Genomic DNA, 17791 nt, shown 5'->3' with positions numbered 1-17791 from the left:
TTTTGCCAACCCCAATTGTTCATGGACCGCCGAAACCTGGGGCGAGAATTTGGGAGAAAAACTGGTCCAACGAAATTCGGCAGGTTTTCCATTTCCCATTGGTACTAGTCAATTGGGCCGCAATACTTCGTTTAATCAATTGAGCTCTGTCAGATCGGACGGTCGGCCGGCCGGCCGGGTTTTGTTTCCTTTTGCCCACTCCTATTCCCAACACAGCTGGCCTATAAAAAGGTATTATCCGAATTGGATCAGTATCATCCTGCGATTAAATTTGAAGTCCAGATGTATTACATTTCGTTTTTCCCCTTTTTTCGTCTTATTTTTTGTTTTTTTTTATATTTCACCACTACTAAAATTTTCCATCCATCATACCATTCCGGAGTGTACTACGAAAGGCCATAATCACGCTGTCACTTTTGTTTCAACTTGGAATACAATTTGATTTGTTTATTTTTTATGGATGTTCATCACAGGTTAAACGATTTAAACAACTTTTTCCATTTCTTAGCTCTGTAGCTGCTCCCAGTCAGAGCGAATGAATGTTTTTTGTCTTACAACTTAAAAGTTTTCCTATTCGAAATAAATAAACTCAATATTCAGCGCGCTGGCTCTCATGTTCAACTCTTCCAAGATGGGCCAGGGTGTTAATATTGAAACTTGTCTCCCATAAGGGGGAAAGTTTGGAGCAAAGTAAAACGAGTATGGAAAACTTGATTCGCCCAACAATATTGGCCACTCGGAGGGTCGTTTGATGATTTCTGTTCGATTTAAAAAATTGACGGTCCTTCATTAACCCTGCTCTATTTCTTCCCACGTTTGCTGTAACAAAAAAAAATTACAACATAAAATACAACTAAAAACAACCTGGATTTTTTTTTATACGACCATCCTGAAAGCGAAACGGGTTGGAGTCGGGGTTCTATCGCTGGCATTTTATCATGACACCCGATGGCGTTGTTGCAGCGGATGGGTGGAGGAAAACGAAAAATACCACCGGAATCGTTGTATGATATTACCTTACACAGCACATGCCAATGTCCCTGCCGCTCGCTAACCTGCTTTTATTCGATCGAGAGAATTGCCAAAAACCGGCCAACATCATCGACCGTCAAACGGTTCCTTTGTGCACCATAAATGCCTACCATTCGTCGTACTTTACGGCCTAGTTCCGCCCAGTCGCAACCCTCTTTTACCGGCCGGAACACTAGCAGACCCGAAACGCGGCGCTCGGCCAGTCCAGTCATCACCTATTAGAACCTCCTCCCCTCGCGCTCGACCACCTCCCTTGTGACCATTTGTTATCTCACCCCCCCCCCCCCCCCCCCCCCCACTTTTAGCCATTGGAAGAACATCGTCTTTTATGTCATTGTTGACATTTGGCTCTTTGTTTTTTTTTTTTGGTTTTTTTTTTGGTCCATCCCTCCAGAATCTTGCCAGCCCCTTATCTCGTGCCATCTACTTTCACCGTGTTCGACACAGGCTCAATTGTGTTTCCGCCCCGATGGGTCACAATAGCACCGGGAGGAAACGGAAAATATAGCACCGATTTTCCAATCCTTGCGACCCGTTACCGTTAGCGTCACTCGTGATGGTTTGGGTAGGAAATCCGTAAAACAATACCGTGACCGCTTTGTGTGTGTGCGTGTGTTTTTGTGCCCGGTGCTGAAAAGGACATCTCAAATGGGGTGTGTATGCTTTGCAGGAAAGGAGCAAGAATCGGGAGCATAGCTTCTTTTGATTGCTTCCATTGTCTGCGCCCATACCTTTCAAACAATGTCCAGCAAACGGTCTGCTAACCTATTGCTGCGCGCCTGTCGTGGCTTTCGTTTTTCTTGGGGTACACTTTCTTTGTCAATCAGCACACGAAAAGCCCGGATTATTGGTTTCTTACTGGCCAGCTTACGGCTCGTTCCTGTGGCTAATTGTGAACCAGCAAAGTTGGTGCATCATATGGGCCCCGCAAGAAGTTCCTTGTAACATGTGTGTAATATGTGTCCGTTCACACAACACCCCGTGTAACGTACAAGAATCTAAAATTCAAAACAAACTCGCCCACAGTCTTGGTTCTTACAGTAGTAGTTGCAGCTTTGCAGTTTTCGCACCCACAAACTGCAGCACCAGTTTGGCGAACAAAGAAAATGCCATGCTCGAAGGGGCTTGACTTGTTGCAACCCGTTGCTTGCCACGCACGTGCACGACATATGGTCGCTGGAAACTTATCGCACGCCGCAAGCTATGGTAATCACTTTTCGAGCACTTTTTTGCCACAAAATTGAAAAGTTTTCACCGCCGTTTCGGGAACCGTTGCCCCCGAATGCAGCTTGTTGTCGTGTATACACGAAACACGTTTCCGGAAAGGAGAATTTGTCCCTCCAAGCGCATTATGTGGTGAAGATTTATGTTTTATAAGCATCAACAAAGTCAGGTGGTAACATCCGTTTTTGACAATGTTATGAGTTGCATGTGCGCGAGTAACGATTTGCACGATTTCTTATGTATTTATACATTAGTACAAATTCAAACATCAAATATTTCATTGCACGGAGTCCGATTTTCTTGGTCTTTATTTTTAATCGATGACTATATTTTTTAATTCGTATGTATTAGAATAATACTGCCACCAGTTTGTTTTAACGTTTTTTTTAAACCGTTGAATTCTGCACGCACAACAACCAACGCTATTTTCTCTCGCATTCCAAAGATTACGGCATTAAACTGAGTCAAAGTTTCAACAAAAAAGTTTCATCTTGTTAAAACCATGAAACTGTAGCAGGACAAGTAGATCTCATCGGTAAAGATAAACGCCCTTGCCAGCATGTGGCGAAAGCAGGCGAGTGAATGAAAGATTGGAAAACTTCATAAAATCCAACGGTTTTTGACAACTTTCTATCCCAGTTCTTGCATAAGTACTTTGTACGGAGCTCCAACGCCATTTAGATCTATTTTACGTACACAACTTTTTGATTTTCGTCTAGTCCGTTCCCTGACGCCTTCAACTAATTTATCGTGTTGCTCATCAAACTAGTAAATTTCACTGTACCTTCTAATGATTAGAGTGCATTCTTTCTATGATTTTTTCAACCCAACACGTACCTTTTTTTATATTTTTTCATGGATGAACGATGAATGGTAATAATACAACAAAACAAATGGCTTATATGAACACTGTGATTGTTGGACAAATATGTAAAAAGTATATTAATTGTAGCGTGTACATCTAATGATCATATTATTTATCCTATTTTATTCCAACTAGACTTTAATTTATTACACTTAAAGGGTGTCCCAGAAAGTATAAGCACGATTTCAAAATTAGGTAAAAAATAAAACCTGTTCCAGAAACTGAATTTTTGTTTCATAAATTGTGTTTGGGTTCTGTTCTGGACTATTTGCGAGAGATAAAATTTTTAAAAAATTAATCGTATTCTAATGACCGCACTTTTGATCTGTCGCCTCCGATATGGCTCAGCACATACTTGTCGTGAACGGTTTTACACTTTTTTTGAAAACTATTGATGTTTTCCGTAACTTTAACATGTTTTCTCAAGTGTGCCTTCATTAGCGCCCAAAATATCTCAATTGGTCTGGTCTTGGTCGACTCTTCGTCGAACTGATGCATGAGGGTTGACCACACAGCAGCTTGTCGTACAGTTTCCGGGCCCGATGTTTAATGCATGCAGCCTAACTTGCAGTCCGTTTCGATTTTTTTTTTGGATTTTGTACGATTTTAAATTCAATCTTGCCTTGTCTCATTGGACGTTACTTTTTAACGTACCCATTTGTTGAGGCACATCGCGAATGGAACTTTCCTATTTTTGCTTGATTGCTTTTGCTCTTTCCCGGTTCAACTGTTGGTCGATAGGACCTGGTTTTTAACCACTTTTAAGCGTATCCTCGAAGCTGGACTCCTCCCGAAACTTTTGGATGGCGGTTCGTACGGCTCCGATACTCACACCTACCGATTTCGCCAATTTCCTTAGCGAAATGTAAGGAGTCGAACACCATTTGTGCAGAACGCTTTTGCGCTTTTTGACGGAAATGCCTCGCATTTTAACAGAAACGGTTGAAAAAAAAGTTTGGATGCACTATCTAGTAGGTTTGAATGTAAACAATCAAACACCCGAAGAATCAACTGTTTGGCGTCATCCGTTTTCCAGAAACGTAATTTAGAAATCGTGCTTATACTTTCTGGGACACCCTTTATATACACTTCATAAATATGAACTTATGGGGTGCACCGGATCAATTATGCTGTCAAGAAGAAGGAGAAAAATTACCTTAAGCACTTCTAACTAGAATCTTCGCGAAGCAAGTAACGTAACGTAAACGGCTAAAATACATCTTATTTTAAACTGACGCGAAAGTCGCTGTGTGTCCTCAAGAGACGTTTTAATTAAATTAATTCGACGGTCCTGGCCCGGGCACACTCCCTCCCTGGCACTGCACACCCACACCCTGACGCGCGAGGGTAATGGTCCATTGGAACTCGCCTTCCGAAAGGAAACTGACCCGAGAAATAATCCCATTGACCAGCAAGCAGCGCGCCCCGCAGTTTGTTCGGTAGGAGAGGGCAACAAAAAAAAAGCGGCCAACACATCCTCACCGTGTAACGAGAGACAACATGAAAAGGAGAAGATTAATTGGAGGAAAAAATCTCATTATTTAAATGATCTTTCTCCGTCAGAAGAGCGGCGGAGGGAGCAGCAGAACTTCGCGTAGACAGTGTTGCGATGCGTTTGGGTAGAGGAAAAACTGAAACCGACTGCACGGTTCGTTGCGAGCGAACGACTAACCCACAACTGATGCGATGATAATTGAAGCAAAGTCCACCGGCAACAGGGCAAGATTGATGACAAGTATTTTTCGGGGTGATTTGATTCTTGCTCTGTTCTAGAGGATTGCCATAGAATGCTGCGTTTTTGTCCGCTTATTTTTCCGTGCGCAAGCAGCGACCTTTGGGATTTGTGTGAAGGGGGGCCACGGGAGCGACTGTCCCCACATAAGTGGCCAGCGCTCGTCCTAGGGAATGGAGCGATTTTTCAAACGATTAATCCTGGCAAATTGTTTTCTCTTACCTCTCTCTCTTTCTCTCTTTCTCTCGTCTCCCGCCTCTTCGTGTCCGCAGGAGGAACGCGGTGTCCAGAAGCTGATCGAAACGTGCGTCCCGGACGATGACAAGCTGTACATCACCGTATCGTCACCGACGATCAAGAACAAAGCCGTGCAGATACGCCCGTGGCGGCTGGCGGATGCGGACTACGTGCTGGACGCGTCGATGCCACTTGATCCGCGCAAGACCGTGTTCGTCGGAGGTGTACCGAGACCGCTGAAAGCTTGTAAGTATCCGTGACGGTGGCCTCCCGTCCACTCGACCGACCACAGTGGCTTCAAACCTCCCCTCAACCCGGACTCATCCTTTTCCGTCTCCCTCTCTAGTTGAGCTTGCCATGATTATGGACCGCCTGTACGGTGGCGTGTGCTACGCCGGCATCGATACCGATCCGGAGTTGAAATACCCAAAGGTAAGGGGCGGGCAATTGGCAATCGCGCACAACACACAACGGGGGAGAAAATTAAGTTCACCTCCATTTTCCAGGGTGCTGGTCGGGTAGCGTTCTCCAATCAGCAAAGCTACATTGCAGCCATCTCAGCCCGTTTCGTCCAGCTGCAGCATGGCGATATCGATAAGCGTGTCGAGGTGAAACCGTACGTTTTGGACGATCAGATGTGTGACGAGTGTCATGGTCAGCGTTGTGGTGGCAAGTTCGCCCCGTTCTTCTGTGCCAATGTCACCTGTCTGCAGGTCAGTTGTTGGTCCATTTAATCTGGGCCACCAAATTACGCTAAACTAACCGCATTTAACTCTGTCGAGCTCTGTGTTACTTGCAAGCGAATATAATCTCATGATGTTTGATGTCGTTCTCATTCTCGACAGTATTATTGCGAGCAATGCTGGAGTTTGATTCACTCGCGCGAAGGCCGCGAGTACCACAAGCCCCTCGTCAAGGAAGGCGCCGACCGGCCCCGGGCGGTGCCCTTTCGTTGGTGTTAACGCCAACAACCCCGATCAATTTCAACTGCAACTACTAGGACGCCGGCGTCGGCGCGGACGGGTGGTGGAACTGCCGGCCCTTCCCTCGGCCCTCTCGGGTGCGCCACCACCGGTAGCAGCGTCGCATCGATCGCCGGGAGCAGCGGTGCCCTTTCCACCGGACTCTATTATGGCGGCAATGGCTCTAATGGCGGATTTTCCGGATCCACCAGCTACGTACCACCACCGCCATCGTTTCCCTGGACTACCGGCGCTGGAGCCAGCGTCATCGGCGGTGGATCCGCCGTCGGCCTTCCCGGCGGCCTATCGAAACACGCGCGACACCATCAGCTAAGTCGCCCACCGCCCCTTCCGTCGGCGGTTTCGTCGTCGCTAGCGTCGACATCGAACTCCTCCTCGTCGGTTCTCGGTGGTGCGAGTGGGTATCACCATCATCACCACCAGCACCACCAGCACCACCAGCTGCAGGCACGGTTCGGGGCAGCCAGTGGCAACAGCTCACTGGGCCCACTCGTGCCACCCACGTCGTCGTCCTCCTTAAGTCGTTGCAGTTCCATTGATCAGTACCAACACGCTCCATTGGCCGTTGGCGGTAGCAGCAGTAGCAGCAGCATCGGTAGCGGCACCAACATGTTTGGCGTGAAGAAAGAGGACCTTCTCAAACAACGGCTTGCGAAGCTGCAATCCCTAACATCGTCAACGTCCAACGTGAGTCCGTAATCATCCTCTTCGTTATGGATGGGCCGATACAAGCTACCCGCCCTGCCCAAGTGCAATCGAAGTGAGCTCCTTCTTAATCTGGCCATCTGAGCCCATATCGCTTTCATGGCTGTACTTCTTTTTTTTTAATCGTTCGTCTCACTTCAAACCCAATTAGAAAATACGTTCGGACCTTGAACCGTGAACTTTTCTACTACATACTAGAAAGCACACAAAAAGCTGTTGCATATAGTATTTATTAGCAAATATTTAATAATTTTATTGCATGCGTTCGGCCGTTCGTTACAAAATATGTTATTTTTTTAAATAATTCATCACTCCCACGGATGAATATAGCTCTGTAAAATTTGAAACTAGAAATAAATACCTCGGGTTTCCCGGGTGAAATAAATCATAAGCAATCGATTAATGCAAGTGCGCTGCCGGTTCCACGGTGTTTCGTCCCATACGGTACGTTCCCCTTGGCGAACCGGTTCGCTACGACGAGCCCCCTGTGTAAATAGAGTCACCATAGGTCAGAAACAAACGTTTCCTTAAGTTTGCTATAACTTTTTCTTAAAAGCAAAAAGACCACAGCGCCCGTATCGGAATGGATGTGGAAAGCATTAATCCCTTTCGAACTATAGTAGAGACATTGTTTAAGAAAACGAACAAAGACAAAACATGTTAGCCAAGGGGTTTAATCGATTTTTGTGATACCAATGCCAGAAGAAGAAGAAGCGAGTGTTTTGTTTTTGGATAGTGTAGAATGTGCAATAAAGCGTCGAGGATATCTACCGAAGTCTGAAAGGCTGAGTCAATGATCCTTTTGACGCACGGCCAATTGGGGGTCCTGAGAACTATCTCGATATCGTGGTTACGCTGAAACCACTGCCCAAGTGTCTAGTGAATCGTTTTTGTATTGTTTAGCCCCTACACTTGTTTATAACGGGTAAATCTTTATGCAAATCAAACTCCCAAACCCATGTTATCACGGGAATGTTTCCTAACCATTTAGCTAGAGAGTAGTCTTCTTTACCCGTTACGTTAGGATAAACGCTATTGGCTGGATGTTTCGCGATGAGCGGTAGAATGATAGGAAATATTTTTATTTGCAACAATTTTTATGTTTAAGCGTTCGAAATCAGGCGCGCATGAAAATATCTTTAACGAAAGTGTGTGACCATGTCTGTTTAATGCTTACGCAAGTATTATGTTCTTTTCTGTTTTGAACCCATTCACCGTTGGGATAATCTATGCTAGGACATACACATACTTACCGCTTCGATCGGGCAATAAAATCTATAGCAGTGATCTGGGCTGGGGCCCCGACTTGTCCCCAATCTCATATCTACAATTGTCGCTAGACTAGAGGAGCAACACAAAACTAACCAGAAAAGGCAAGCTATTTTTGTAAATGTTACTTAGTTTACAGTAGTACACATTTAGTTTCTGCAATCCATTATATCTATGGAGCAAAGGCAACGTATGCCACTACAACGCGTATGGCTGCTAATCATCGTGTACATTATTGATATATACGTGGCAAACGTTCCGGGACGTTCCGTGTAGAATAGGTCGATAGTATAGAATAGGTAACAGATATCGAACAAGCAAGACATCCGGCGCTCGGAATACCTATTTCCATCGGTTGTAGGCTGGCGCCCGCTAAATGTCGTTGTGTGTTGCGATTATATTTTCTATTATCAACGCGCCCTCTAGTCCTTGGGGCGAAAAATTCCCGAACCAGTCAGCCGAGTTCGATATCGAGTGAAACGAGGAGACTACCGCTGTACCAAGAGTTCTGATGGCGGAGGGAAAACCAGATCGATCTGATTTAGGAAACCTTACATACATGTAGACATATATACCTAGACATATAACTGCATATATCTTGCGCTTGTAACAGCAGCAGACATTTAGACTGGTGTACATTTAAATCGTGTGCAATGATATGGGTAAATTAGCCATTTTTATTCCTACGTTACCAGCAATCAAACACACTTTAAAGGCCGTAGATAGAAGAATCTTTTAGTCAAATCAATCCGTCGACCTCCGGAAGGGTACGGCGATGGTAGTAATTCTTGATTACTTACCTGAATATTGGTTCATATTACTGACCAACCCTATCGTTTGCCCACGGGGAAGTTGCATATGTTTTGTACAAAAATTTAGTCCACTTAATTAATTTCGTTGGAGAAAGCCCTTTTTTATTCCTTGGTGTATACTGTTGGTATCGTTCGACGCGGCTCTACACAATCAGTGCTGACCGCGTGGGTGGGTAGCTTTCCGTTTGTTGGAAATGTATTGTATTCATAGGTAATTGGTAATAAATTAAGAGGAAGTCTGGAACGAATCACAAAACCTGTAGCGTGAGAACCGAATCGGTTGTTGTAATATAGAAACAAATTATTGCAATTCAGACGATCGCACCGCGTGTACCATATACTGTTTAACAGCGGGAGAAAGAAATAGAGAGAGAGAGAGATGGAGAGAAAGAGAGAAGGAGAGAAGGAGAGAGAGCGCAAAAGTTGCTGCACAAAGCGAAAGCAAACTGTGCATCACTTTTTTCGCCAGCTTTTGAAAAAACATTTCTAACAAAATCGAACACGTTTTTATAAAACATTAGAACTAAAACTAAGCATGTTAATCTGAGTACATTACCCCGGAGTCGAACGAGAGATCGAACGTACCATACCAGGACCAGCTTTATTGGTTGTGGCTAATAGTCGTAGGGTGTCCACTTTGAGGGAGGCTGGCTGGATCGGTCTGTAGCCAAGCCTGATGCTTCACATATTATGGTACGATCGGAAGCAGGCAAAAATTATAAACTAGCCAAACAAGAATACGGAATGTTTACGGTACGTTGTTGCTGCTTCTTCATGCGACTCCCGCGAGTTGTGTGTCTAGAGTAAAATAATTCTATAATAGGTCAACTAAGGTAATATACTCTTTGATAAAACAAAAGAATAAAATATCATTTTAAGAAAACCATAAGCAGTAAAAGAGTTGCAAAACGTATTAAACCAATTTTATATCGAAACAGAAGGCAAAAAAGACAAAAATACGACCGATTGCGATGAATACTAGGATGGACCCACTGAAGAAACGAGGGTTCGAAGTTTAAAGGATATCCCCCAAAACAATCCCAAATAGTAGACTATTAGCTAGAGAATTACTTCAAACTGCAAAAAAGAAGAAAAAAAAACTTGAGTCCAGCGCGGATGGACGCAAAACTTCGTTGATGTCTTGACTTCTTTTTTAAAGAGTTGTTGGATACCTTTTTAAGTAGTACAAACCAATCTTAGGAGCATGGTGCGAAAGCATGTTTCGCTGAAAATAGTTTTTATTTTTCGCAAAAGCCGATGAGCAGCAGACTATACGCAAGGGAAAGGAAAGTAGATTGACAGATTCACAGCGTCCAGCGTATCAACAAACGAAAGATAACGCTTCGTGTGAATGGCAGATGGTGGGAAGGATAATGTATCCAAAGATTGCTTAAATTTATCCGGTACGCTACAGTGGCGTGATTGTGGTGAAAATGGACTTAAAATTATAATAATGAACGGAACGATTACGTTCAACTGCACACAAACACACATACTGCATTGTAGAAGGTAGCGTAGACATTAGGGATTGACAATTTCTTATCGATCTTTCGAACAATGGAAACTTTATTTGGTAACACAGCAAAGAGCAGCAAATACTTTACTGTGTAGCCACATGGGACATGGAAAAATGTTTGTCTTGTGAAGATTGCATTAAAAAACGAAGATGTATTCGGGTTGTAAACGATATGCTATTGTATATCGAAACGCAGATTAACTTAATCAACCCTAAAGGCGTCGTGGAATAGGCGAAAATTGGATTTAAAACCCGTCATTTTCATCTTCCATAACTATGAAAAATGTCACATAAAAGAAAACAAATAACAAATGTAAACCAGGCATACTGAGATCCACCATAAACTTATCGTTATTAACATAGTTTTCTCTTCACACAAAACTAGACACCCCCTGGTTAGTGAAGAGAGTGAGAGAGAGACAACCGATGCGACCAAAGTGCATGGTTGATATTCACCACGTGTGCGAGTCGGTACGATGAAACAGTTAGTATATTTTTCTATCCGGTAGAGCATAAAAGCAAGTAGGTGAACACTTTTTAAAAACAACAAAACCCCTTCGATAATTCACGTGGGTATGTGCTAGGAGTTGCGAGCGGTATACATATATATTTTAATTTCGACATCCCCAAGTAGGCTTGTGACAAAAATGATGAGAGAATGCTACATCAAAATCACACAAATGTTCAACGAGGTTTCTAGCTCTGATTCTCCTTAGTAAACGGAGTAGGCATGCTTCCCTTCTGAGTTGTTACGGAAGAATTTTCTAACAGTGAACCGAGAGCGCGGCACAGTCCGGCAAAAGCCACACATTTCAATTTTCGATACAGTAGTGCAAGGGACGTAGGTATGGGTATTTTAAACGCGAGCCTCATTCTTGGGCAGTAGGACTTTGTTTCTAAATGGGGAAAAGAATAATTTTACGAAACCTGTGTGCAAGCGTCGTGATCAACAAACGAGCAGAAGTGCAACCGTTTAGCAACGCTCTGAAACGGTAAGGCAGCATTCGAACACAGCAGGCTCTGCGGTGGAACTAGTCAAAATAAATTACTAGTACTTTTCTAGTACAAATTAGCTAAAAATTCAAATTTGCGGTACCGCTCCAAAGCACACATACACACCCATCACTTCCCGGGGAGGATAATATCAGAATCAAGTGGACGAACTATAGCGGTGTTGGATAGGAATTTTAAACATGAAAATGTATCCCTCTACAAATGAAGAATCCTCCGTAGTAGAACATTCAAGCTCTTAAACGCGCTTTATATTGGGCTGGAAAGGTTTACTAACTTTTTGTTTTGTTCAGTCGATTGCAGTTGAAGCAGAAATCCTACTGGCAATAAGAGAAAAGTTTAAAGCTGTTGGCTTTTATTATCTTTCAAATGTGTATATTTTTCGTCAGGTTCAACTTCTTTTCACCTACTTCCCTAGCAGTCAAAGATTTTATCCAATAGTATTCCTTGATGCAGTATTGTTTTGATTGTAAGATTTCGTTGTAAACCGTTACGTTTGTTTTTGTTAATCGGAAAATTTGAGAAACCGAAAATATAATAATCCAGTCTAGTCAAACTATCACTGTGTTCATATTCGGCCAGGAAAGTGCAAAAATAATAGCAAGCATTAACAAGGAAACAGCGACCAAGCAAGATCCTCTAAGTGAAATCGCGTTATCCCGTGAATAACGCGAACGCAGAAACAACAAACCAACGCCGTGAAATGGTTGTACCTGATTCCTTGATTCCGTAGTATCACGGAAATCACCTCCGAGCACAGGCCCGCGATACAAAGCCGACCCCCCCCGGAGAACCACGAACGCAATTCAAGATCCATCACGCGGCCATCGAACGCACAGAACGATAAGGATGAGATAAAAATATATATTTTTGTACTGCTCCAATCTGTAACGAAACACTAAAACTTCCTGTACCTTTTCACGTCGGTTATCTGTAGTGTGAAACATTTACCATCTATATTATGTCGCTACACATCGGCAATGTACATTTTGCAACAAACGAAAAAAAAATCTCGTAAAACACTGGGAGGTTCGTACAGTGTCATACTAGTAAGATGCCAATATTGCTAGTTTATTACAAAACATTTTTAATTGGTTGTCCATTCAGTCCATTACAACGAAATGTACGTTAAGAAAAACTACAGAGCATATCTTTTTGTTTTTTTTTTTAGAAAAGCGAACATTATGACACGACATTTTACTAAATATTGCGTTAAATAAATTTATGACTGCACAGTACAACACAACGATTCATTTCGGAAGTATTTGTGTTTTTGTTAAATTTTTAAATGTAATATTTTTGACAGCACGAGACTTATAAAGTTCTTTCAAGAACAAATTTAACGCTGATACCGAATTATCATTCTTGTTCGACAAAACTGCTTTAAACTTATTACAACCATAAATTGTGTTATTTCACTTCCAAATAGCTCCCATGTCGGTCCCAGGGCAGTTGGCGTTTTGTTACAAATGCTTCTTTTCTAACTAACACGAAACGAAATAGGAGGCTCGGTAAAAGGAATAGCAAAAAGGGTATAGATGACTTAAAAGAAGAAACGTAACTTGATGATGAGCATTGTTTATTAGGCGTTGCGATTGTTTCTCTATTTTTTGTACTACTCATACAGAACCGTTATCTAGTTAAAAGCAAGCAAAACAAAATAGACCGAATCTCTCAATGCTACGAGCAATGCCGAAAATGGTACGCGTACGCGATCTAACTAGAAATACTTGTCCGCACGGTCGAAATGATACGTGTAACCAAACACTTTGCTCTAGGAAGATAGGAAGATAACAAACCATATGTACAACGGATGCGAATTACGGATGCTCGCTGGCAAAGGCGCACAGGCGCATAATGTATATTCTTACTCTCCCCGCTATCATCATAGTTACTTAACCATTAATCCGACAAACCAGCAAGAAACGGTTCGATATGGAAAGTCAAATTCCTAGCAAAACGAGAAACACATACCTTAAAAATGCATACAAATCGTTCTATCCCGACTGCGCACAGACGTACTCATATCCTGTTCCGGCAGCTACCGCAATACCATAAACCATAAACACAAAACCCACTGGCGAATGTTAAAGAGTAACTCGGAGAAGACATAAACAAACAACCTATGGCCATATGTGCGAACATTTCATGAATTCAAGTTAATAGAAAAATAACAGCAGCAGCAATGAGCGGGAAAAGCATGTTTGTCAGTGTATAGGCTCGCAAAATAAAAAAAAAAATAAAAACAACCGACATCATAAGTATAGCAATTATTATAGTTCACTGTTCCAACTACTCACTCCTACGGAAATTAATTCAGAAAAGCATGCAAAAATAACATAATGTTAGACAAAATAAAACGCAAGAGAAAACCGAACGTTATGCTTTTACGAAACCATCAACCAAAGCAGAAGCTAAACCAAAAACAGATTTACAAACATTACCCGTTGTGTGAGTTAAGATTGAAAAACGATGAAAGAGCCAAACCATACCAAATGGTGGTCAGCATGTATCGAAATAAAAAAGAGGAGTGTAAAACTCCGCCATAACTTGCTTGCATTACATCCACATCCTGTTAAGAGGAGAAACTTGACACTTACACACACACACACACGTTGTTAAAGACTTTCAAACGGACCCCACAATAGCTTTTCTAAGACAGTTTCATGATTCATATACCACCTATAAGCGTGACAAATGTGCTCGTTAAATTCGATTATAAACATAATTCGATAGCAACATAAAACGGGAAAAGAAAAATCAAAACACCTTAAGGAAGAACATGTTCGAGGTGAACAAACGAGGGCAGAAAAGTCGCAACTAGGGGGGGCTGTTGGTGAATATCTAATTATTGGCCGCTTTGGATAACTGGTCCCCCAACAACTGCCATGAATAGGGCAAACTTGACAAATGCAATAGAAACCACCATACCCAGCGGTGTTGTTTTTCGTACCGTTTTTCAAATGCTCAAATAACTTACTAGACGTCCCCAACAAGAACTAGCACTTCCGACGTTGCATTACTTTGACACCACCAAAACCAACCCCCGATTTACCCCGTGTAGACATGCCGGTCAGGGAAATTACCGGATCTTCCTTCGCTTTCGGGAGGCAAACCAAATCAATAAAAGTAAAAACTAAAAATTCGCGAAAAAGAATGTTCAAAGCGAAGCATAATTCGATTACTCTATAACAACAAGCATGAAGAAAAACTAGCGACAACTAAAAAAACAAAAATGCACATCGCTCAACAGAGTGACTAAAGGTAGTAAGGGTGGAAAAGAAAAAGAAAAAGGTGATGTACACGGTAAGCAAAATCAAGTAAAAACTTTTTAGTAGATTTTGGATTCTAATTTTAGAGCAGGTTTTTCACGAATATAAATGAAACGTTAAATACAGTTCAGCGCGAATGACTTTCTCCCCCCCCTAACCCCCTATCACCGGACATACACCTTTACGGTACGATACCGTTTGGCATTCGAAAAAAAATAAATAAAAAATAAGATGATGTCGCTATGAATCCAGACGAACCGAACGGAGAGATCATATATATACACACATATATATATTATATAAAATAAAATAAAAAGGAAAAAATGAACACTTCATGATAAAACCAATTGTACGATTTTGGCATTTCTAAGAGCAAACGTGAAAAAATAAACCACACTACCCATGATATATGGGTGGACAAAAAATCCCATTGGAGGAAAACAATCGAAAACAAACAACACTACACAAGCACACAATGGAAACGATACACAACGCTGGGTCACACACAGACACACACACACACGCACAGCGTGGTACGCGATCACCACAGAAATGCCCAACAGAAGCAAAATATTGCAAACACTTCCGGCATCGCGCGTCCAGGAGAGACACAATTGTAAAACTTTAGATCAAGATGAAATGTTTTTTATACTTGTAGCTGACATTTTTTAACAAAAACTAAATCATTCAAAAAATACAAACATAAAACTGGCGGATCAAAGTAATCGAGAGGAAAACAAAAAATACGAAAGACAGCGGAAGAGAAATGCGTACACGTGCTAAAACAGAAGATATATAACTCTTTCAACAAAGGAAATCCGGAGTGGAAAAAGGAACACGTCAAGCATCCATGACCCACGAGAAGTTGAAAAAATATGACAAATACACACAAAAACACACGCACACATACAAAGAAAAATAATAAGGCATAAATAACCGAATCGGAAGGAAAAGAAGCTGGAGCGAAATATTAACGAAATTCCACACATTTTCTTGCAAGTGGAAAAACAATTTGTATTCGTCTTACGTTACTTTAGAAACGTTTTGAAATCGGCCATTTGCAGTTGTGTTATTTTTCTAAAAATAAAATGAAACATCCTGTGCAATGTTTTTTGAGGTAAAACATGAAAACGAGGTACATCACAGTAAGCGGTATTTGTAAGGAATAGCGAAAGGAAACATTAATCCCACATCGGATCACGCAATCGGGAGACGGGATCTAGCATGAACATTGAAAACAACAAGCATGAAACATTAACACAACCACAACACAAAACCCCGCTGGCAGTCGTAAAACCTTAGCAAATACGTTTGGGACATACATGTTTGGACAGTATGTTGCCACTTTGCATGATAGAATAATTTTTTAAGCGTTGAAAACTATTTTTGTTATCTATTCTTAAGCATGCAGACGCGCTTTAGATTCCGGCTCACGCGTTCAAACGGAAATTGTTCTTGTGTGTTACAGTAGGATCTATTGGGAGTAAATTTTTTCTTTACTTTTTAACATTCGACGTCGTCAGATTCCAAAGTATTTGACATTCTAAACACTGTGGCTGTCTTTACTCCTTGTTATCGATATGTTTGCACGATGCATCGATTTGTTTGTTTGACTTTATTTGTATTTGTTATATTTTGAGACAAACACTTTTTCAACCTGCAAAACAGTTCGATATAGTTTTCTTTTATTAATGTTAAAAATTGGTTTGAACTTTGGATTTGACGATTACTACATTATGTTATCCTACAGGTTTTATTTTGGGCGATTGTTCGATTTTATGAATGATTTCACCGCTACGCACTGTTTAACAAAAAACAAGAACACTCATACAAAACAATACATCTGTTGAATGCCAACCGAAGCAAACGACAAAAAGATATGAAGTATGGTTGCAAAATGCAATGTTGCAAAAATAAATAACTACACATGCATACACAGACACACGTACATAAACACAAGCATTGGATAAGACCGAGAGGTAAAATTATTAGCAAATAAAAGTAATGAATGAATTATAATGATTATGGAATAATAATAATAAATTATAATAAAAAAATGAAGAAAACCACGGGGAAAAGCTACCGTAAAAACATTATACATGTAGGGACGATAACAACAAAACATATTTAGAGGTTTATTACTGTTCTAGCTGTTTTTTATTACATCCGTCTATATAGACCAAAATGTAGACGCCATAGTTTGATGACCCTTTTTTTACAGTTTAGAGTGTAGGTTCTAGCGAAGAAAACAAAACAAGAAAATAAAACAATGTAACAATATTGGAGGCAAGCAGCAAGCTAAAACATAAAGAAACAAGGAGAATTAAACATAAAAAATATATAGGAAAATGAGAGATGACGATCGAGAACGCGATGCAAAAAGATGTGTCAAAGCAAAGGAGACAAAGCAACTGAGACCATCAAAACCATGAGAACGAAAAAGGATTACCCAAGAAAAATAAAACAGATGTAAAGGAGGAGAGTACCATCAGCGCTCAATCGAAAAAGAAAAATAAACTACGGATGGAGCAAGTCAAGACAAGCGAACAATCTTCTAGTAGAACGACGAACGTAAACGGCAAAGACCAATTGAAACAAACAAACAACACTGACTTGAAGCAAACCATAAAGACACTAGAACTCCTTCATCAACAGTGATAGGATTGCGTAAGACCACCAGAAAGGACACAGAATGATATAGCAAACGGACGAATAAATATTCTTGCAGAGAAAAAAAACATAAGCACGTTGCAGCAGGTGGCAAAAATATTAAAATTGAAACAAAACATGGGGTTGAGATGGCGATAAGAGATGGAAAGTGAAAAGAGATCCCAGATGAAAAAAAACATGAAGTCAAATGGAAGTAAAAAGGTAGAGCAAATTTTTGTATTCCTATCAAGGTAGTTTAATTTTTTAACTATTTTTTACTGATCAATGAAAAAGATAAGAAAAACTGAAAAATAAAAAAGTACTATTTTTTATGCTTCAAAAATTATTGGCTATCTTAATACCGAGTATAAAATATTGAGAAAAGTTAACTTCAATTTAATAACACTTTACAGGATCACTAAAGGTAAGATATCCTGATGCCGTCAAGTGTTTTCAATGACCAAACCATGATGTTTATTGCTGC

The 17791-nt window shown here is 41.1% G+C and overlaps 1 protein-coding gene across 1 annotated transcript in view; it reads left to right on the top strand.

The window, feature by feature from the left end:
* LOC131272524 (cytoplasmic polyadenylation element-binding protein 4-like) overlaps window positions 1-6052 on the top strand; it is a 218446-nt gene extending 212394 nt beyond the window's left edge. The window contains exons 7-10 of the mRNA XM_058274281.1: window positions 5126-5336; window positions 5437-5522; window positions 5597-5803; window positions 5936-6052. Coding sequence (XP_058130264.1) covers window positions 5126-5336; window positions 5437-5522; window positions 5597-5803; window positions 5936-6052 — 621 coding nt within the window. The remainder of the gene's footprint in view (window positions 1-5125; window positions 5337-5436; window positions 5523-5596; window positions 5804-5935) is intronic.
* The last annotated feature ends 11739 nt before the right edge of the window (window positions 6053-17791 follow it).

The sequence above is a fragment of the Anopheles coustani genome, chromosome 3 (assembly GCF_943734705.1).
Source record: "Anopheles coustani chromosome 3, idAnoCousDA_361_x.2, whole genome shotgun sequence".
Taxonomy (NCBI): Eukaryota; Metazoa; Arthropoda; class Insecta; order Diptera; family Culicidae; genus Anopheles; species Anopheles coustani.
Note: the sequence above shows the minus strand (reverse complement) of the source record. Positions and strands in the feature narration are given on the sequence as shown.